This window comes from Callorhinus ursinus, unplaced genomic scaffold (genome assembly GCF_003265705.2).
Source record: "Callorhinus ursinus isolate GAN/ISIS: 27379988/994484 unplaced genomic scaffold, GSC_fseal_2.0 scaffold8, whole genome shotgun sequence".
NCBI lineage: Eukaryota > Metazoa > Chordata > Mammalia > Carnivora > Otariidae > Callorhinus > Callorhinus ursinus.
The window spans coordinates 34633988-34657152 of record NW_027397070.1 but is presented as its reverse complement, the minus strand read 5'-3'; the positions used below and the strand labels follow the sequence as shown (position 1 = coordinate 34657152).

At 35.0% G+C, this 23165-nt stretch overlaps 1 protein-coding gene across 2 annotated transcripts in view; it reads right to left on the bottom strand.

Annotated features, from left to right (window-relative positions):
- Window positions 1-23165, bottom strand: part of MNAT1 (MNAT1 component of CDK activating kinase) — a 202047-nt gene that overhangs the window by 58767 nt on the left and 120115 nt on the right. For both annotated transcript variants that reach the window (XM_025869928.2, XM_073895320.1), the window contains one exon: window positions 17374-17495. In XM_025869928.2, coding sequence (XP_025725713.1) covers window positions 17374-17495 — 122 coding nt within the window. The remainder of the gene's footprint in view (window positions 1-17373; window positions 17496-23165) is intronic.

Sequence of the window (23165 nt, the reverse complement as noted above, 5' to 3'; positions counted from 1 at the left end):
TGCTGAATCACTATACTGTACACCTGAAACTAGTATTATACTATATGTTAACTGGAATTTAAACAAAAACTTAAAAAAATATATAAAATAGAGATAAATCTTACAAAATATATGCAAGACATGTACACTAAAACTGGTGGGAGAAATTAAAGAAGACCTAAATAAATGGGAAAATAAGCCTTGTGCCTGAATCAGAAGTCGCTATTGTTAAAATAGAGCCAATTCACTCCAAATTGATCTATTGATTGAACACAATCCCAGTGAAACTTCTGGTAGAATTTAGAAGCAATGATACCCCGGTAACACAAGCATACTTACAGCACAGACATTAGTTTCTAATACTACTCTCCAATAAAAGAGACCAGGGCTTCTTGGAATATGTTTGATTCTAGAACTGAGTCAGGAAATACACGTGATGAGCCTGAGGCATCTTGTAGTACCAGAAAGTAAAGAAGTACTTAAAAAGGGGAGGGGGAGGGGCAACACAATGATGTGGGAATGACAAATGGGCACTAGAGCCAACTGAAACACCTCAAGTGGCCAAAACTGGATTATAATCCAAAGTATAAAATAAACATTCATGAGTTCTTATGATAGAAAAAAAAGAAGAGATTGAATAAAAAGATGGGGGAAAAGAGTCAAATCTTCCATGCAGAAGAATTCCAAATAATTTATGTAGATACAATACCCTCAAGAAAGTTAAGCATAACTCCCCACACTTTAAGTATGGTCAGTGCATAGTAAGTTTTTTCCTAAGAGTACAAGAAAGGGGGAATAAGAGTAACTTTACAGAGGAAAAACCTGACAAACACTACCTCAGCCATGTTATCATGGTTAACACCAACACTAATAAGACATATTGATAGCATGTACCCTTCATTTGAAGTCATGAAAATGGCATTTTATCTCTATAGCCTTCCTTGAAAGAACATATAACACTAGTCTAATCATGAGAAAAACATTAAACATATTACAATAGAAGGACATTCTACAAAATACCTGACCACTACTCAAAACTGTTAAGGTCCTCAGAAACAGGAAGGTCTGAGAAACTGTCAGAGCTAAGAGGAGCCTAAAGAGACATGACTACTAAGTGTAATGTGGTATCCAAATGAGATCCTAGAACACAGAAACGAGAGTAGGTAAAAACTAAGGAAATCACAATGAAGTACAGACATTAATTAATAAAAATTATCAGTATTGGTTCATTAATTATAACAAATATATCATGCTAATGTTAAGTGTATTTAATAGTAGGAAAATCATATGGAGTACAAACTCTCTATATTATCTTTGCAATATTTCTATAAATCCAAAGTTGTTCTAAAATAAAAAGTTTATTTAAAAAAAAAATAACCCAGCAGTCTTTTTTTGTAGAAATGGACAAACTAAAGCCTAAAATTTACATGGAAAATGCAAAGAACCTAGAACAGTCAAAACAACTTTGTAAAAAAAAATAATAATAAATTGGAGGACTGATGTTCAGACTTATTATAAAGCTATAGCAATCAAGACAATATAGTTTTGGCATCAGGATCAACAAACCACTGGAAAAGAATGGAGTTAAGAAATAAATCTACACATGTATGGACAACTGATTTTTGACAAAGGTGAAAAGTCAATTCAATGGAGAAATAACAGTCTTTTCAACAGTGTGGAAACAATTCAATATTCATATGCAAAAAAAATCCTTCAAATCATATATACCATATACAAAAATGAACTATAAATAGATCACACAGCTAAATAATGTTAACCCCTCAAAATACAAAACTTATAGAAAAAAAGGCAATAAAATTTATTTTGAACTTGGATTAGGCAAAAATTTCTTAGATATAACACCAAAAGCATAATCCATACAAGAAAAAAAATTGGTAAACTAGACTTCATCAAAACTAAAGCTACTGTTTTAAAGACACTTAAGAGATTAAAAAAAAAAAAAAACAAGCCACAGACTAGGAAAATTTGCAGATCATATACCTGATAAGTAGAATATATATAAAAATTTGAATACAGCATATATACAAAACTCTCAAAACTCAGTAAGAAAACAAATCCAATAAAGAAATGGGCAAAAACAAAAGCCAAATGCAAAAGAATGAAAACTGAACCACTATCTTACACCATACCCACAAGTTAACTCGAAATAGATTAAAGACTTGACTGTAAGACCAGAAACCATAAAATTCCTACAACAGGACATAAGATGGTAAGTTCCGTAATGCTGGTCTTAGCAGTATCTTTTTGGACCTGACTCCAGAAGTAATGGCAACAAAGGCAAAAATAACAAATAGGACTATGCCAAACTAAAAAGCATCTCCACAGTAAAGGAAATCATCAACAAAACAAAAAGGCCACTTACTAAATAGAAGATATTTGTAAATCATATATCCAATAAGGAGTAGATATCCAAAATATATAAGGAACTCATACAGCTCAGTAAAGTGTACGACTACTTCCTTGGTGGTTGCCTGAGAGGTGTGAAGGAGAAATTACAAACTGACACCAGCAATCTTTTAAGAATGACAGGTATCTTGATTGTACACATGTTAAAGCTTATCAAACTGTTTATTTTAAATACCTTATTTTTATTATATATAAAAGTATGTTATTGTTTTATCATCTTAGGAATTATTTTAATTATTCCCACAACTCTAAAAAAAAAACAAAAAAAACCCTAAAATAATGAATGAAAGAATGATGGAATCAACTGGAGAATGATAAATAAATCACAACTATCATATCAATCTTCAGTTTTGTACTACATTGTTCAAATTATTACATCTTTTTTTTTGCATCATGTCTTAAGAGGATTATGAAAATATTCTAGGTAATTTTCTCAGACCCAAAAATCAGTGAGTTACCAATGTAGTCTTAACTGTACAATTCAATCATTTTTAGCAAATTACAGAGTTGTAAAGCCATCAACACAATCCAGTTTTAGAGCATTTTCATCACCCCAAAACAGATTCCTGATGCTCATCTGCAGTCCCCCAAGGGTATGTTTTTAAGGACAAAAAGGAAATATTATATTTTCTCTCTTTAAAAAAAAAAGATTCATTTATTTATTTTAGAGAGAGAGAGTATGAGCAGGAGGGGCAGAGGGAAAGGGAGAATCTCAAGCAGACTGCACGGAGCACAGAGCCCAATGTGGGGCTGGATCTCACAACCCTGAGATCACTACCTGAGCCAAAACCAAGAGTTGGACACTTAACCGACTGCGCCACCCAGGTGCCCCAGGAAATATTATATCCCCATCCCTTCAGTCATTAAACAGGATGGATTTCATTCCATAATAAATAACACAGGACAAAAACTCTGTCATTTTGCTGAAAGAATGTGTGTCAACATTTCTTTATTTTTGATGTCCGTGCACCATAATTTACTTGCTACAGTTTTTAAATGTATAAATGTTATAGGCTGGTGCATATCCTAAGGTATTTGGAAGGAAGGAGATGATGTAAAAATGAACAATTAATTGAATTCAACCTAAAAGTTGACTGAATTTTCTCTAAATCTAAAGATAACTCATCACTCCTTGGCAGAATATTTTTTAAAGACTTAGAAAGCAGCAATCCCACAAACCCAAATGTTACTCATCCTGAATTAGCAAAGCAGATAGATTGCATGCCTGTACCACAGGCAAACATGAGGGCAGGAAAGACTAAGTTGTTAACAAAAACAGCACTGAAGAGCCATCTACACTGAGTAAGGAGGTTAAAAGAAAGTGACAAATGGTTATTCTATTGTTTCCATATTTATTAGCCACAGAAAGGGTAAGATGGTTTTAGGGCTTGCTGAGGTAGGAAAGATGCTGACAAATGGTGATATTCTATTTTGTTCTCATATCCATTGGCCCCAGAAAAGTTAAGATGATTTTAGGGTTTGATGAGGCAAGATGCTGATTAAGTCCAAAGAAAAAAACTAAAGACAAAAAACTTAGGACAGGCAACATCATGAGAAATCTAAAGAAAGAAAATCATTGTATTATATGTGGCTCAACTGAAAATAGTATTTACATACTCACCATGGAAATAGTGAATACTGATTCAATTTAAAAAGCATGATATAACTCTATTGAGATAAAAACGGGGGAATTGAAATAAGGATAGGGAAGGAGTTTTAGAGGGCTAAATCTTTATCTCTCACATTAGGATGTTAAGAGACTGCAGCAAAATTGTGTTATTTAGAAATATACAGATAAATATAACAATAAAAAGCTAAGATTTAGAAGCTGGGCAGAGTCAAAATAGTTATATTGAGGTATACAGAATCTAAGAACGACAATTCATTGGCTTTGAAAAATTACCTGAAATAGCATCTTGTTCTCAGTAAGTAAATATCAAAGCTACAGAAAACCAATCAGCATTTTTTCCCACACTGAAATATTTCAGCATGAAGAGCCCAATCCTGCCTGGTCATCTGATCCACATTTTACCATCTTACTGTCAATTTTCCTTTCATAAACAGTATTCCTTAAAAAAATCTTTCATAAGCTAAAAAATGATTAATCAGCCATGTTCATTTTGCTCCCCAAAAGCATAGCCATTTGTTTTCCAGATTCAACAACCACAAGTTTTTAACCTAAATAAGATCTAATTCCTGACCATTACTTTTTTTTCCCAAATCTGTTGTATATTGGTTTGTTATGATTTCAAATCCACTTGTTTATGACTTAAGTTGTTTTGATCTAAGGGTGAATTTGTTTACACTGAAGAAGCTGTGTTGGGATGTTGTCATTAACACCTGTTGTAGCTGGTTAAGTACTCAATAGTTCAACTGTTGACAGGCACTGCTGGAGACTTACTGATAGTAACATATGGAAGAGCAGCTATGATGTAATGAACATTTAAACTTTAAATACCAAGAGTTTGTGAGATCTTACTGAGGAATGATCAGTCTGGACAAGGCTACTCTTTGTTGATCTAAATAACTCTTCAAATATCTTGAGACACTTGCTCCTGCCATGACCAGGCTTCTCTTGGTTGGCAATGGTGTTAAACCAGGCAGCACTCCCAGGAAGGGAAGGGACATCTGTTCCTGCCTTGGCAAGGCTACTCCTAGTAGGCAGTGGTGCAAACTGTGTAAATGGTCCCTAGAGTAATAACCTCCAGAGCAGCTCACCTTGCCTGCCAACACCAGTGCCGTTGCCCATTCGCTACATGCCCCAGCAGCAAGGGACCTAAGCCAGCAGCTGATACCCAGATTTTATTTTATTTTTTTTTTTAAGATTTTATTTGACAGAGAGAGACACAGTGAGAGAGGGAACACAAGCAGGGGGAGTGGGAGAGGGAGAGAAGCAGGCTTCCTGTTGAGCAAGGAACCCGACGATATGGGGCTCGATCCCAGGACCCTGGGATCATGACCTAAGCCGAAGGCAGACACTTAACGACTGAGCCACCCAGGCGCCCCTGATACCCAGATTTTAGTTGGAAAGACTGACTCTTCTGTGAACCAACTCATAGAGAGGTACACCTCAACTAAATTTGGACCTTATTTCTTTCACTGCTCCTTTGCCTGAAAATAGTGTAATTAATCTATCAATGATTTGGAATATTTCTTTATTGGCTTATTAAGAGACTTGTGAAATACTATCAATTATAATTTCCACAATAAACCTGTTTTAAATAAATTACTGGCAAAGACAATCTCAGTCTGAGTAATATTTGCCTCAAATAAAGCAAAATCTAAGTCATCACATTCTCCTCAAAGCAATAAGACCAAATATGGACAATACATTTTTATGACTAAATTGACAAAATGCTTTGGTTCTAGAAACCTGTGACACAGGATCCTGTTCCCAGGGCCTACTCTTATTAGTCAGTTACACACCTAGAATGTTGGATACCAGAGCAGATCATTTTTTACCACACCTATTATTCTATATAACAAAATTATTTTCTGTAATAATCAAGAAAGGAGAATAACAATAGGCCATATAGTCAATAATATCGTAATAACTTTGTAGGGAAAGAGATGGTAACTAGACTTATCACGGGGATCATTTTGTAATGTATAAAGATCTTGAATCACTATGATGTACACCTGAAACTAATAAGATACTATATGTTAATGATACTTCAATTAAAAAGTTTATCTTTGCTCATAATCAATGAAGAATATGTTTAGTTAATTTTAATTTCCAGTTTCTTTCCTGAAGCAACAGATATCCAAATAGCCAGGAAATACCTTAATGATAGGGATGACTTTGACAGAGTTGCATAAAATATTTCACAATAAATTCCAGAAACTGTAATACTACTCATGTCTTTGTTTCTTTAGGATTGATTCTAGTAACACCTTTCAGATGTACCCCAGTTGAAAGCTTTTAAACACAAATAAATGCTCCAAGAACTTAAGTTTTATTTCTTCATATTTACAATCACTGAGCTATAACTATCTATTTGACGTTTACTCCAAATCTGATACTTAAATTTTGGAACTTATAGTACAACAGGAGAGTTGGAAATAAAAATTCTGCCAGAAAGAAGGATTCTAAAACCTTACAAACTCACTCTTGAATGAGGCTAAATATAGCTGAGTGCATAGGTACTGCAGATGGTGGGAGGTGGAGTGTAGGGCTGACTATAAAACTGGGAGTTCTCTGAATTAACTCCTGTGTGCAATACAGCATTATTAAAAAACAAAAAATAAAGACGTACTCATTGAAAGTTTACATATATACTGTGAAATTCAAAAGTAACAACACTAATTGTTTAGAACTTGGACTAACAAAAGATGTTTTTAAAGAAGGAGTATTTGAAAACGGACATTGTTTAGAACTCCCAGTACATGGCGATAAAAAACAGACTGACTTTCGACTGGTTTTATTATTTGTTTAATTTCTCTACAGACAATTCAATTCCTTATTGCTCGCACCTGGGACAGACTATTCTTGATGCCCCACCCTTGTAACACCTCCACTATCAGATCACCCTTACCTATGCTCCAACCCAAAAGCTTGTGAGTCACTTTGCCCAACCCAATCCTATCTTCCTCACACACACACATGCACAAAAAACACTGAACGAAAACTGAGAACTTGGCTTATACTTAGAATAATTTTTTTAGAATATAAATAAAATTGCTATGTAACTTGAACTCACTGCCCTTAATATACTATCTAAAATTATAATAATCTAAAAGTAAAATAAAAATAAAGCTCATTCAGATTTTGAAAGGTCTGTATATGGCAAAGGCACATGGTACAACAGAGAAAAAGTAGCCTAAGAGACTAAGAATCTAGTCCTAGCTTTGCATGAACCAGAGATGTGACTATAAGCAAAGAGTTTTCTTCTCTGGACGCTTGTCTGTAGTGGACTCAAAACAGTTCACTTTCCCACAAAAGAGGAGAGTTGCACAGAGTATCTCTAAGGTTTTTCTCCAACTCCTGCACTCTCTTTAGAAACATTTTTTTAGAAATGGTTTTTAATAATGATATTTGACAAATAACTTAAGGCAATTGGCACAATTACGCTGCCTCAAAGAATCTCTCCCCCTGATCTCCCTTATCACAGTAAATGGCAGCTCTGTTGCTCAGATAAAAAACTTTGGGAAAGGGGCGCCTGGGTGGCTCAGTTGGTTGAGCGACTGCCTTCGGCTCGGGTCATGATCCTGGAGCCCCTGGATCGAGTCCCGCATCGGGCTCCCTGCTCAGCGGGGAGTCTGCTTCTCCCTCTCACCCTCCCCCCATCTCATGTGCTTTCTCTCTCATTCTGTCTCTCAAATAAATAAAAAATCTTTAAAAAAAAAAAAAAAAACTTTGGGAAAAACTTTTTTATATCTCCCTACATCTAATTCATCAAAAATTCTCTGGTCTCTATATCAAAATTATATCCATACTCTTACCATTCTCTCAGCAACTACACTGCTACCGTCTTAGTAGAAGTCACTACCAACTTAACCAGGACTTCTGCAAGTTTTCTTGTTTTCACTCTATCAATTCTCCTATAATTGACCTTTCTAAATGTAAGTCATACGACAAACTATTCAAAATTGTCTTATGACTTCCCATCTCCTTCAAAGTAAAAGCCCAAATTTTGGCAATTACCTAAAAAATTCTACATGATCTAACTGGGGAGAGCCTGTCTCCTTACCTAAAAACCTGCTACCACTCTGATCTCATCACCTACCATTCCCCAATTCACTCTGCTCCAGACACTGGCCCACTCTCTCCTCCTCATATATACTCCCACCTCAGGATCTTTGCACTTACACTTCATTCTGACTCTCCCCATGATACCACATGATTGGCTTTTTGCTTAATTCATGTCTGTTCAAACATCGTCCTACAAAAGATTCTATCAGTACCTATGTAAAAATAGCACTCTCCTCCAATCCCTACACATCCCTCTATCTTTCTGTATTTGTCTTCGAAATACTAATTACCACCTAACAGATTCATTAGTGTATTTTAATTGTTGGCTTCACCCCAGTAGAATACCAGATGTCCTGTTTTGCTCACTGCTATTTCCTCAGTACCTAGAAGAGTAAGTGGAACACAGAAGGCGCTCCATAATTGAATAACAAAAGTAAAGGAATTGTTAAATAACCGTTTTCTCAATTAGCATGAACTAAATACTGTAAGATTTCATTTCCCAATGGAGAATACACACACACACACACACACACACACACACACACACACACACACAACACACACACAGTCTACTGAATTTTATGATGATTTGGGAAGAATTGACCAAATTCCAATAGTAAACTGAACTTACTTTTTTTAGGGTCCTGCAAAAATCTGAATTAAAACTATATTTCATTGGAATAATTTAGTTATAATTTTATTATTTAAAATAAATAATTTGGTTTACTTAGTGCTGCTTTTCTAAGATTAATTTTTGAATATATGTATTTTTAATTAATATTATGATTTAATAGTCTTAAAGTTCTTACTACAAAAAACTATTCTGGAAGCAACTGCATAATTACATTTCCTCAGTGACCTTGTAATCTCGTGAGCATTTACTCTAGACTAAACAGCTTCATTCAGCTGCCCTGTGTCTGACTGCCGATGAAAGAAGCTTGTTTGACAACTGCTTCAAGCAGAAACATATTTTTTCCATGATTGCATAAAAAAGATTTAAAACTTACCAGACTAGAGCCAGACTAGAACTTTAAGCACAAAGGTTCATGTTAGATGTGTGAGCTGATTTCTAATTCAAATGCCAAGAAAAACAGACACTAAAGACATTTTGCTGTCATGGCCAGTGGAAAAAAAGTTAATTTAGTAATATGTTCATAATTACAACAAAATATAACATATAGCATATATTATATACACATACATATTGCAGTCTTTTTTGTGACTTTTCAATTTTTCCATATTCTTTGATTTTCTAGTATCCCTAAGACTTTTTATAAAACTAACATATAAACTTAGATGGAGAGCATCAAAAACAAAGATAAAACAAACAACCTTTTCTCCATTCTTAGACAATCCATGTATAAGGATTATACACGTAAAGACCTTGACAAAAAACCAGAAATTTCTTCAATGTGACTTAAAAAAATTCTTCTCCATAATGGTAAGAAAAATCACTGATGAAACACTTGAAGCATCAGAAACAAGAAACTGCAGTTATCAGAACTAGATAACACCAGGTCAAGAAGTTCTAGCCAAATTCAACAAAATATAAAACCGAAGTCAGACATAGAATATTTAAAAGAAAAACTTCATTGTTTTTCAGATGATTCACTTCCAAATAAAACCCAGATATTCACCTAATAGAAGAAAATTCTTAGAGTTCAGTAAAGCAGCTAGATACAAAATAAAAATACATTTAAGAATCAGAAAGCATAATGAAAATAATTTTATAACAGTATCACAACTATAACAAAAAATTAATTTCTAAATGAGATATATGGAAACTCAGTAAATTTTAAATACCCATTCTTTTCTAATCAGTTTATAAGTTTAAAGCAATTCCAAATAAAATTCCAAAAGGAGTCATGCTTGGTTATTATCTAAGGAGTGAGAAGAATGGGTATATCTTAGGTAAGTAGTTGGTGGGCTTTGGTTTTTTTTTTATTACCTGTTTCACAATGCTTTTATTATGAAATTTTTCAAATGGACAGAAAGCTTTAAAGAACTGTAGAGTGATTTGCTGCTTTGGCCAACAAAGTTTACTTGGAAGAATAAATATATAAAAATGCTAAAACTACTGTGAAAAAGATAAATAGCAAAGGAAGACTTGTCCCACCTGTGGTAGGCAGAATTCCAAGGTGGCCCCCAAGATTCCCTTATGTGCATCCTTGCAAAATCCCTTCCCCATGGGACAATATGATAGATTTCACTCCTGAGATTATATGGCAAAAGGGATTTTGCAGATGTAATTAAGATCTCAAATCGTTTGACTGTGAGTTAATAAAAAGGGAAATTATCTAGGTGGGCCAAACTTAATCAGGTAAGTAACCTTTAAAAGTAAGAGATTCAAAGTGATTTTCTCTTGCTGGCATTGAAGATGGAAGCTACCATGAGTTCTACATCTGCAAAAAACCTAATTCTGCCAATAATATAAAAGCATGGAAGACAACCCCCCCCCCAACAAGCCTCACTTACACGGAACCACAGCACCTGCTGACATTTTGATTACAACCACGTGACATCTGAATTACAAGGATCTGGGTAACCCATGCCCTCACTGCTGACTCACAAACACTGAAAACGAATGAGATAAAAATGGATGTTGTTTTAAGCCACTTAAATTTGTGGTAATTTGATATACAACAATAGAAAATAAATGCACAAATTAATATTAAAACATATCATAAATTTAAATTAATAATTATGTGATACTGTTAAAAAATTGAAACACAGATTAACGGAAAAGAAAGGGCAGTGGAGAAAAAGTCTTATATTAATAAAACACATGAGTAGAAAAAAGAACTATTACTGGATATACTGGTCTGGGCCAATTGACTCACCATGTTGAAAAAATAGATTCTTTCATAGCTCCTTATAAAAAAATAAATTCCAGATGGATTAAGTGCCATATTAAAAAACTGAAGCTACACAAAATTTAGATTATAAATATATATAAAGTTTTGTGTTGGTTTAGGACTTCCCTAGTAGAAGAACAATGGAAAATTAATAGGACATCATCAATACATCCATTGCTCAGAATTAAAACTACTGCATATCATAAACAATGTAAGAATAAAAAACTAAGGGGAGCCTGGGTGGGCATGGTCAGTTAAGCACCCAACTCTTGGTTTCAGCTTAAATCACGGTTTCGGGGTCATGAGACGGAGTTCTGCTCGTTAGGCTCTGTGCTCAGTGCGGAGTCTGCTTGAGTTTCTCTCTCCCTCTCCCTCTCCCTCTCCCTCTCCCTCTCCCTCTGCTCCTCCCACTCATGCACTCCCTCTCTCCTTCTCATAATTAAGTAAATCTTTTCTTAAAAGAATAAAAAAATAAGGAGCACCTGGGTGGCGCAGTCGGTTAGCATCTGACTCTTGGTTTTGGCTCAGGTCATGATCTCAGGGTTATAGGATAGAGCCCTGCATTGGGCTCCGTGCTCCGTGCAGAGTTGGCTTGGGATTCTCTCTCTCCCTCTCCTTCTGCCTCTCCCCCACCCCCATTCGCTCTCTAAAATAAATAAATAAATCTTTAAAAAAAAAGAATAAAATAAAATTTAAAATCTCAAGGGTTAATAGACTTACTACACAGCTGACTCATTTAAATAAATAAGGAGAACAACACTATCCCAATAAAAAAGGAGAAAAGGAATAAATAGACAACTCACGCATAGGGAGGAAAAGAAATTACCAGATGGACTGCGCCACAAATATAAGACAATAGGAAAATGCTAAGGTAAGGAAAGGAAACAGCATGTGCAACAACACAAAAATATGTGAGACACTATAAGGTTCTTAAGAAACACCAAGTAAAGGGGGTAGGCTATATGACGATAAAGATAGGTGTCAGATTGTACAGGTGATGATGAGCCATTGAAAGATATTAATAACAAAGAGACACGACCAAATTGATATATTAGTCTTCTATGGCAACAATGAGGAAGTCCTTAAGAAGGGAGACAAAGAGAGTGTTATAACAAAAAATCTGATAGACTAGGTTCAATGTTTTATCTCAAATTCTTGATATATAAAATTCTAATTTATCAATTGGAAAAAAAACAGTTTTTAAGAGCAAAAGAAAGGTCATGAAAGCATCTCCAAGGTTACTGTGAAGGTGGATCTTCTATTCTGGGGACTATACCCTGTACAATTCCCTCAAGATGAACACTTCTAATTGCTTTGCTAACAGTAATGGATTTGTTAACAGGTTAGTTAACTTTTGGTTGGTTGGTTTTATCAAGGTAGTCTATGGCTACACAAGAAAACAAAACTGATAGGTGCTGATAGAGATCAAACAAAAAACTATCTTCTAATTATTCTTAGTTTATAGTTAACTAAGTCAATTCAATACTATTACTGTCACAAATTTTTTCACTATTGATTATGTAATAATAGCTAACTCAAGATATTAAACCATCAAACTTTACAACTGTTTTTTAAAGCTCTCATAACTTGGGGCACCTGGTTCGCTCAGTCAGTAGAGCATGCAACCCTGGATCTCGGGGTTGTAAGTTCGAACCCCACACTGGGTGTAGAGATTACTTAAAAATAAAAATCTTTAGGGGCGCCTGGGTGGTTCAGTCGGTTAAGCATCCAGCTCTTGATTTCAGTTTAGGTAATGATCTCATGGGCAGTGAGATCAAGCCCCACATGGGACTCCACATTCAGCATGGAGTCTGCTTGGGATTCTCTTCTCTCCCTCTTCCTCTATCCCTCTCAAATAAATAAAATCTTTTAATAAAATAAAATAAAAATAAAATCTTTAAAAAGTAAAAAATAAAGCTACATAACTGACAGCACACACTCATATCAGTTATGTTAACAGAAGAGATCTTAAAGATCATATTTTATCTTATAAAACAACAGGTTTTCCTTATTTTTGTAATAAGCTCACAAATGAAAAGCTCATATTAAATAAATCACTTCCATCTGCCTAAAACAGTAGAGATATCTGATTAAATAATTTGAAATTGATGAACAAAATTGATAAGCACTCATAATTTATATCAGTTAAGGGAATAACTCGTCTTTGGGTGGAAGGTAGTAAAATATTAACTAGAAATCCAGTTGATTACTAAAAAGATAGTCTCAGAGTACCAATCAATGAGACTACTAGACTAACCACGAAAGCCATTGTCTAGGGAATTTCAATTAGCAGTTAAGTTTTCCCAATGCTTTCTCCCACTGGCACAGAATTAATAAACGTGTTTACATATTGCCTTGAGCAAACCAGAAGAGTACTACCAGTGCAATGTGAACCTTAATTATCCATTCATAATACCCTCCTGAATGAAAAATTTTCATTTATTCTTCTTCTGCTTCTCAAGTTTAAGTAACTTTAGAAAAGATCTTAGTAAAAAACACCAAAAATTTCATGGCAATGTACTTTTTATTTCATCCTTTTTCAAAGTTATATATAAGGACAAAAATGTAGTTCTTTGGAGACACAATGCCACCCAACACCTTATATCACCTACTCCCCAAAATATATAATATTATTCTGAAAGTGCTTGCACCCATATTTTTGCACTAGTTAAAGTGAAAGTGCAAAGTGTACCATTCTTAACTTCACCAAGTCACACAGATTTCAAAGAAGATATAAGAAAATAGAAATAAGGCAGTTAATTTATTCTCTGTTTTCCTCTAGAAAAATTGAACTTGTTTCCTCTGTAGGATAACATAATATAAAACGGAAATTTTGTTGTAATAGGAAAAGAGAGAGTAATAGAAGCTAGAGGACTGGGGAAAGGGGGAGATCCCACCATAAAGGGATAAATGGAGCTTATTTAGATGCAAGATAGGGACAAGTTTTAGGACAGATGTGTAATTATTATACCTTTAGTCAACTTAACTTTATATTACTTTTACCCTAAGAGCAGCACCTTTGAAGATATAAATCATTCTTTGAAAAGTCACTTCAGAGAACAAATTCTTCAGTTTCTCTCTAAATGTTTCTGAAAGATTAGGTAAACATATATCCTTAGATTTATAAAGTTTTGTTTAATAAGAAAAAAATAAGATAGCATATAGCTATCTTCAAATAATAATTCCAAAAGAGAAAATGAACTAATAGTATAAGAAATCAATTTAGAACTTATTTTAGCAAATGTTTCAGTATGAGGTCATAACTCACCAAAAAGACTGCTTGAGCTGATCTCAGCTATAAATATTAAAACTGTCTGTATAGAATTCAATCCCTTTCTCAAGGTAGAAGCCTGAAGAGATGTGGGACGAATTCTATGTTGGTAGATAAATAGTTCTATATCAGGAAAAAGTCACTGTTCCTTTAGCAATTCTGATATCACTGCTGATGATCTAGAAATTCCTACACTACTTAGCCACAGATGGCTAAAAGAAACTGTTACAGTCAAGGTCTAATGACTTAAACATACATGTTTATTTGAAATCAGAACAATTTGCTCTTGTAACTATTGTGGATATAGAATATATGTATAGTCTTTGTTGAGAGAAGCAAAAGTCTACTTCAAAAAATTCTGGGGGCACCTAGGTGGCTCAGTCACTTACATGTCTGTCTTTGGCTCAGGTCATGATCTCCAGGTACTGGGATGGAGCCCTGCCACTCAGCAGGGAATCTGCTTCTCCCTCCATCTGCTGGGGAGTCCCCACCCCCACCCCCGCCATGTGTGTGTGCACACATGTGTGTTCTCTCAAATAAATAAATAAAATCTTAGAAAAAGAAAAAAGAAATTCTGGAACTAACTGTATTCTAAATACTCAATGGTTAATGAATGAAAGTCCCCCACCCACCAACACCAACACACACAAAAAAAGTGATCCAGCCTCCTTCATTTAACTTCAAGTAAGATTTCAGGTATGAAAAACTTGGGAAAAGTACAAGCGCTATGGTTATATCTTATCTAAAGGACACTTACCCTACATTTCAAAATCTAAATCATAATGGTAAAGGCAAAAGGAAACCAAAAAGGGGTCCAACATTCAGAAGAGTTGCCAAAGTTTATTAAATTTAACAATTTACTCAAAATTGTTGGGGGAAAAAGCAGTCAATCAAGCTACATCTATTTTATACAGATTTCTAATAGAGTTAATTAAATATACACACACATATACATAGCGGCAGCACCACCACAGCAGATTAAAAGAGGAAGATAAGGGGGATATTCCATTGAAAAGACCCAATAAAAATTGGCAATAATAGAACACTAAATACAAGAGGAAATGAACTTAAAAAAAAAAAAAGCTAGGATTCAGCTGCTGAGAAAGGCAAAGGTTGGCTGCCACTGTGCGAGAAGTAGAAAACCTACTGCCACCCTCCTCAACTCTATACTGACAAGAGCCTTCAACCACTTAGGAAAGGCATGAAACCAATTCTTACCTGTGCTAACATAATGATGCAAAGCAGGGATGGGGGGCAGGAGGAACACACATGGTTATTTAAACTAAACTGAATAAAATTTAAAATTGAGTTTTTTCATTTGTTCTAGACACATTCAAGTGCTCAGCAGAAACATGAAACTGAGGGCTACTGTACCGGAGAGCATAGACATAAAATATTTCTATTACTTCAGAAAGTTGTATTGGATAGTGCTGGTTTAGAACATTTATATGCAATGTAATTACAGCCAGAGTTAAGACTAAATCTACTACCATTTTGTTTCTTAATTGCTTCATTTCTTTATTTTTGTAACCCTCTCTTTCTGTTCTTTTCATTAAGGAAGTATTTTTTATGATTTCATTATTTTTCTCTGCTACTGACTGACTGTCCCTCTTTTTTTTCACATTTTTAGTAGTTGCTAGAGGGCTTATATTAAATATCTTTAACTTTCCACAATCTATTTCCAGGCACTACTATACCACTTCATGCAACTGTAAGAACATTACAACAACAGTTATTTCCTCTTCCTATCCTTTGCACTGTCACACATTTTACTTGTGCATTGTTATTATGCATGCCCACTTCCATAATCTTTCAAATGTAATTTTGATGAATAAACTATTAGAAAATGCAAAACCCTGTAACAAAGGAACACTATTTTAAATACTTTGTCTTCACTAACATTAAAAATAAAGATTTTAAGAAAACTTATTTTAGAGATCTAGAATTCTGGCTCTTGCTAACCCAGTAAGAGATAAGAAACCAACATCTTTATCACTAATAACTTTTTACATCATGAAACCCTATATTGTCTATCCCAAGCTTCAATTTTAGCACTTAGGTAAATTATTTGATAAATTTGTTATCTCAAACTCAAAAGGGGTTTTAGGTTTTGTTTCACATCTCCTTAGCTTCATGTTTGGAAGATGCAGGACCTTAAGAGAATACAGAACTAAAGAAAATAATAAGATCTACTAAACAGCAGATTAGTAAATTATCTTTCATTTTAATAGTCATTTGAACTTAGAGCCTCCAGTTTCATATGTATAATACTATGAGTCATGTTCAAGATTTGGGTTTTGAAGATGCATATAGGTTTTTTGTTGTTTTTTGTTTTGTTATTTTTGTATGTAGGTTTTATCTATTTTATCTATCTTGTTTTTGCTGTTGGGGTCTTTTTTTAAATTACTTTTTAATCACTTGTTTCATTGTACCCATTATTTTCTTTCCACATTATATTCTTTACACTATTTTATTTTGTTAAGAAGCAATGGTTTCTAGATCATCTTTTCATTCAAAACTTTAGCTTTAGACACCAGACCAAGACATGACTTGTCCCATTCAACACAGTCTGTGCCTGAACTTCTCAAGGACACTATAGATACCCAACTGCTTCCCTGAGACAGACTGTGATCATCTCCATCACCCACAAGAGTCACCATTCCAGGTTCATTTCAAAAATAGATGCACAGAATATGGCTTTTGAGCCACTGGGCCAGCCCTACATTATACCTTTTGACTAAGTCTATTTTGTGGCTTATTTCTCATAAATATAGTTACACTGTTATCAGCAATGAGTAAATCTACTCCTTTTCATGGCAAGGTCACAACTCTCATATTTTTACTGGCTTACTAATGACTAAATTAAGCTCCTATTTCTAAAAAATTACACAGTGAGCTGAAAATGAACAGCTACTTCAGTATGGCTGCCAACACCATTAAAAAGAACTAATATAATCCAATCTTAATCTCAAAAGACCTAACAAAAACATACAAAAAAATGTGTACACTTAGTATTAAGCATTCATTTTTCACAAGAGTAAATTTCTAAAATTCAAAATCTAAGAATTTTTTAAAGTGTAAGTTAAAAATAGTACTAACCGATAAGCCCTAAACATCAGTTCCTCAATGAGAAGTTCTTGGAGACTTACCCAAGTCTTCCTAGCATCTCAAGCTCAGGAACTCGTGGTCCACATGTCTCTATCTGCAGTGGTTGGTATTCATATAGAGCTTCTTCAAGCTTTTGAATAGGTGCTAATGAAATATGCTGACCCTGTTAGAAAAATGAAGGAAAGCAATACCTTTTAATAATATTTTCATATTACTACTTATTTGTAGACTAAATTCCTTCCTCACTTTAAAAATATTATCCTGGGGCACCTGGGTGGTGCAGTCGGTTAAGCATTGGACTCTTGGTTTCGGCTCAGGTTGTGATCTCAAGGTCATGGGATTGAGTCAGGCTCAGTGCAGAGTCTGCTTAGAACTCTTTCCCTCTCCCTCTGCCCTTCCCCCTACTCTAAAATAAATAAATCTTTTTAAAAAATAAAATAAAAATAAAAATATCCATTGGGGAAGTCTTGCTGGCTTAGTCGGTGGAGCATACAACTATTGATCTCAGGGTATTGAGTTCAAGCCCCACACTGGATGTAAAGATTACTTAAATGAGTAATTTTAAATGGAAATAAAATTTAAAAATATCATCCATGAAGTCTGCTAATTCATGGGTACAATTCATTATATTACTGAAACCCACATTTTGTAATTTATAGTAATTGACACATGATTTGAAAGAAGAAAACTGGGAGGCCTGGGGGGCTCAGTTGGTTAAGCGGCTGCCGTCAGCTCAGGTCATGATCTCAGGGTCCTGGGATGGAGCCCCGCATCAGGCTCCCTGCTCAGCGGGGAGTCTGCTTCTCTCTCTCCACCTGCCTCTCCCCAGGCTTGTGTGCTCTCTCCCTCTCACTCACTCTCTCTCTCAAATAAATAAAATCTAAAAAATAAATAAATAAAAATAGAGGAAGAAAACCAAATCCATCATTAAATTCAAATTTAGCCTTAAAGAGTAAAGTTATTCAACATCAATGGTAGAATTCAGCAAATATAAAAGTGTAGTCCATCCTCACATTTTCCTATTTATTATCCAGCTCTGAGAGTTTTGGTAAAATCAGTGTTTTATTGAAAGCTATAATTAGGGAAGAATACTAATGAAATTATTCTCCACAAAATTTTGCCATATAAACATCTACTCTCTTAAGTCTTTACAATGAAATCAAACTTACTTACCAAATGTGTGTATATGATGTCTACTTACATACACACACAGGGAATTTTGTGCTAAAAACTAAGTTGAATGAAACATCTAGGATTTTTCTGAAAACAAATAATTACTGAATAACCAAAATAAAAGGACTGTATTTGATTACAAGCATACAAAATAAAATATCATTCAGCCATATAACATCATTACACTGAGATTTATCATACATCTGAGCATAGATCCTAATTTTTAAAAATCCCTATTTTTTTATATAGTCCCTGTTTTCAGATTCTAACTCTAGTTCTGTTATTTTTCTTTGTATAGTGCTCATCAAGTTCTTTATTTCCTAACTTTTTAGTAAAAACCAGCTCTTATAGTTATTAATTTTACCATTTTCTAGTTTATAGTTTATTTCTGTTGCTACCTCCCTTAGTTTCCTTTACTTTTCCCCTAAATTGCTAAGTTGAATATATAGTACATTCTATTTTATTTAAATAAATAAATAAAAACCATGACTTATAAGTGACAAAGTGCAACTGAGGCAGTGAGAAACAACCACTGACAATGTTTGCAGCTGACTTGTGGTTTTTCTCTTCAGCAAGTTTTAATCCCATTTAGCATCACCCTAGCTAGTTCACTGTCACGTATTAATAGCTTCTCTGGGGCACCTGGGTGGCTCAGTCGTTAAGCGTCTGCCTTCGGCTCAGGTCATGATCCCAGGGTCCTGGGATCGAGTCCCACATTGGGCTCCCTGCTCAGCGGGAAGCCTGCTTCCCCCTCTCCCACTCCCCCTGCTTGTGTTCCTGCTCTCGCTGTGTCTGTCAAATAAATAAATAAAATCTTAAAAAAAAAAAATAGCTTCTCTGACAATGTCACCTCAAAAGTCCTTCATCAAACATTGACAAAGGACACGAACAGACATTTCTCCAAAGAGACACAAACTGCCATTAAGCACATGAAAAGATGCTCAACAACAATAATTAGTAAGAAAATGCAAATCACCATAAGAGACTCTTAATTTCAGGAAACAAACTGAGGGTTGCTGGAGTGGAGGGGGGTGGGAGGGATAGGGTGGCTGGGTGATGGACACTGGGGAGGCTATGTGCTATGGTGAGTGCTGTGAATTGTGTTAAGACTGATGAATCACAGAGCTGTACTCCTGAAACAAATAATACAGTATATGTTAATTTAAAAAAAAAGAAAATGCAAATCAAAACCACAATGATATACCACTTAACACTCTTGACCATTTAGGATGGCTATTATTCAAAACAAACAAACAAAACCACAGAAAATAAGTTTTGGCAAGGATGTATAGAAATTGGAACTCTTGGGGCGCCTGTGTGGCTCAGTCATTAAGCATCTGTCTTCAGCTCAGGTCATGATCCCAGGGTCCTGGGATCGAGCCCCGTATCGGGCTCCCTGCTCTGCAAGAAGCCTGCTTCTCCCTCTCCCTCTCCCCCTGCTTGTGTTCCCTCTCTCGCTGTGTCTCTCTCTCTCTGTCAAATTTGTAAATTGGAACTCTTGTGCATTGCTGGTGGGAATGTAAAATGGCACAGCCACTATGGAACACAGGAGGGTGATTCCTCAAAATATTAAATATAGAATTACCATATGAACCAACAATTCCATTCCTGGGTATATACATAAAAGTAGTAAAAGCAGGAACTTGGAACATATATTTGTACACCCATGTTCATAGCATCATTATTCACAGTAGCCACAGGAGCAACCCATGTGTCCATGGATGGATGAATGAATAAACCAAATGTGGCATATACACACAATGGAATATTACTTAGCCTTAAAAAGGAAGAAATTTTGACACATGTTAAAACATGGGTGAATCTTAAAAACATGCTAAGTGAAAGAAGCCAGTTATAAAAGGACAAACATTATATGATTCCAATTACCTGAGATTTCTAGAGTAGTCAAACTCATAGAAACAGAAAGTAGAATGGTGGTTGTCAGAAGATAGGGTGAGGCAAGAAGGAGATGGGGGGTTAGTATTTAACAGGTACAGAGTTGCAGTTGGAGAAGATTGAAAAAATCTGGAAATGGATGCGCTACAACGTGAATGTACTTGATATCGAGAACCATATACTTGGGGCACCAGGATGGTGGAGCTGGTTAAGTGTCCGACTCTTGGTTTCAGCTCAGGTCATGATCTCATGGTCCTGAGATCGAGCCCTGCATTGGGCTCCAGCTAAGCATGGAGTCTGCCTGAAATTCTCTCTCCCTCTTACCCTCCTGCTCATGCTCTTTCTCTCTCTTTCTCAAATAAATCTTAAAAAAAAAAAAAAGAACCATATACTTAAAAAAGAGTTAAAAATGGTAAAGCTTACGTATTCATATTTTACCACAATTTTAAAAAATGGTTTTAGATATTCTTATTTACTCATTTACCTGGCTAGAGTAATACACAGGAAAAAAAAAGAAGTAAAATACCTAGAAAACTTTGTTAACATTATTTTAAACCTTAACCTCCATATGTTTCACAACTTTTCTAAATAAACATCAAACTGTCAAGCTAAATCTTATACTATTTCAGAGAAATCCCATCTCTGAACAATGGATCTGAGTACAGGGGGTTACACAGGTTAAGAAGAGGACTGCCTAAGTGGGATATTTTGAGTGACATTTTGACATTCCTGTTTCAAAGTGTCTTCTTCATAAGCTGCCAAGTACTAAACCCTCCTGCCATGATACAAAAAGTCCAGTATTAGTGTCACATTGTTAGGTTAGGGGGGAAAAGAAGAGAAATGAAAAAGAAAAATTATAAGAATTAAAGAAGGAAACTTTATAGTCCTCCTAACATAGTAATGCAGATCACTTTATTACTCCATTTTCATTTTATAAATCATGCAAGGTCCAGAAAAGATGATACAGAATGGCTATTTTCAAGAGCTAGAATACCTTCCAGGGAAAATAATATTCAAAAAAGACAGGCTCTCTTAAGTCATTATAGTGGGAAACATACTAAAAGTGATCATTCACTAAACACCAACTATAAAGCCCAAGTTACTAAAGTGATGAAATCATATAATCCAAAATCTTCTCTGCAAGTTTGTGGGCACATAAAATACCACCCAGTATAATCACAGTTAACATTATTTACTCAGTGCCAGGCACTGGTCTAAGGACTTTTTATGCATTATTTCATTAGTATTCACAATAGTTTTATGAGATAAATACTGTTATTCCTACTTTACAGATAGGGAACAGGGGTTTAGATATATGACTTGGCAAGGTCACTCTGTATTAATGGCAGGTTGAGGATTAGAAGTCAATTCTTTTAGATTCTAAAGCCTGTGTTCTTTTCCCCTAACTTCTTTATTTTATAAATAAAGAAGCATTTAAAATACAAATTTTCCGGGTGCCTGGGTGGCTCAGTTGGTTAAGCAACTGCCTTCGGCTCAGGTCATGATCCTGGAGTCCCCGGATCGAGTCCCGCATCGGGCTCCCTGCTCGGCAGGGAGTCTGCTTCTCCCTCTGACCCTCCCCCCCTCATGTGCTCTCTCTCTCTCATTCTCTCTGTCTCAAATAAATAAAATCTTTAAAAAAAATAAATAAATAAAAAATAAAATAAAATACAAATTTTCCAAAAGTCATGTAGTAGTAAGAATCCAATCTCCTAATTCCTGTCCAGTATGGGTTCTACCACATACTACCTTTTAATATCTTATTTTTAGATAATATAATAATGGTCGTTCAATTTAAAAGTTTGATCTTAATAAGTAAATCCTAGATAGTTTAAGATAAATTTGTATACAAATTCTAATAACTTCTATTTGGTCAAAACAACACAGGCTCAAAAAGGATTTTTTTAAATTATGGCATTTAGAGAACAGTAAACATCACTCAGTGGTAATTCTGTTTACCATGAGAATGATAAAACAAAGTTCATAAATGATGCACAACTTAGCCTTGTAATGTTCAACTGATCTTTCCCCTAATAAACTTGGTGTGAGGTAGATGCCAAATTTCTCAAATCTAAAGCTGGGGAAGAACTTACAGGACAATCATTGACATAATTAAAATTAAATCACCAATATACAAAAATGTCTTAGCAAGTCCTATGAGGAAAGTGTTGGGTTTTTTTTTTAAGATTTATTTATTTGAGAGAGAGAGAGAGAGAGAGAGAGCACATATGCAGGGGAAGGGGCAGAGGGAGAAGCAGACTCCCCACTGAGCAGGGAGCCCTACATAGGGCTCAATCCCAGGACCCTGGGATCACGACCTGAGCTGATGGCAGACTCCCAATCAACTGAGCCACCCAGGTGCCCCAGTGTTGGGAGTTTTAAGTGACTGGAGGCAAAAGCGTATCTAAAAAGTTTCTGGATGCAAAATGGTAACTGAATGTGATATTTCCACTAAGACAGTAAGTATTATATTATCCAAATTATCAGATTAAGGAAATCAAACAACATGATGCACTATTGATCTATCACATCTGAATTAATGGACAGTTCATCAAAGAAGATACACGAATGGCTAATAAGTACATGAAAAGATGCTCAACATCTTTAAGAAAAATGCAAATTACGACCACAATGAAATACTACTTCACACCCACTAGATAAAGGACAGACAATAAAAAGTTTTACTGAGGATGTGGAGAAACTCTAACCTTTAAACATTCTGATGAGAGTGTACAATGGTGCCACCACTTTGGAAATCAGTTCA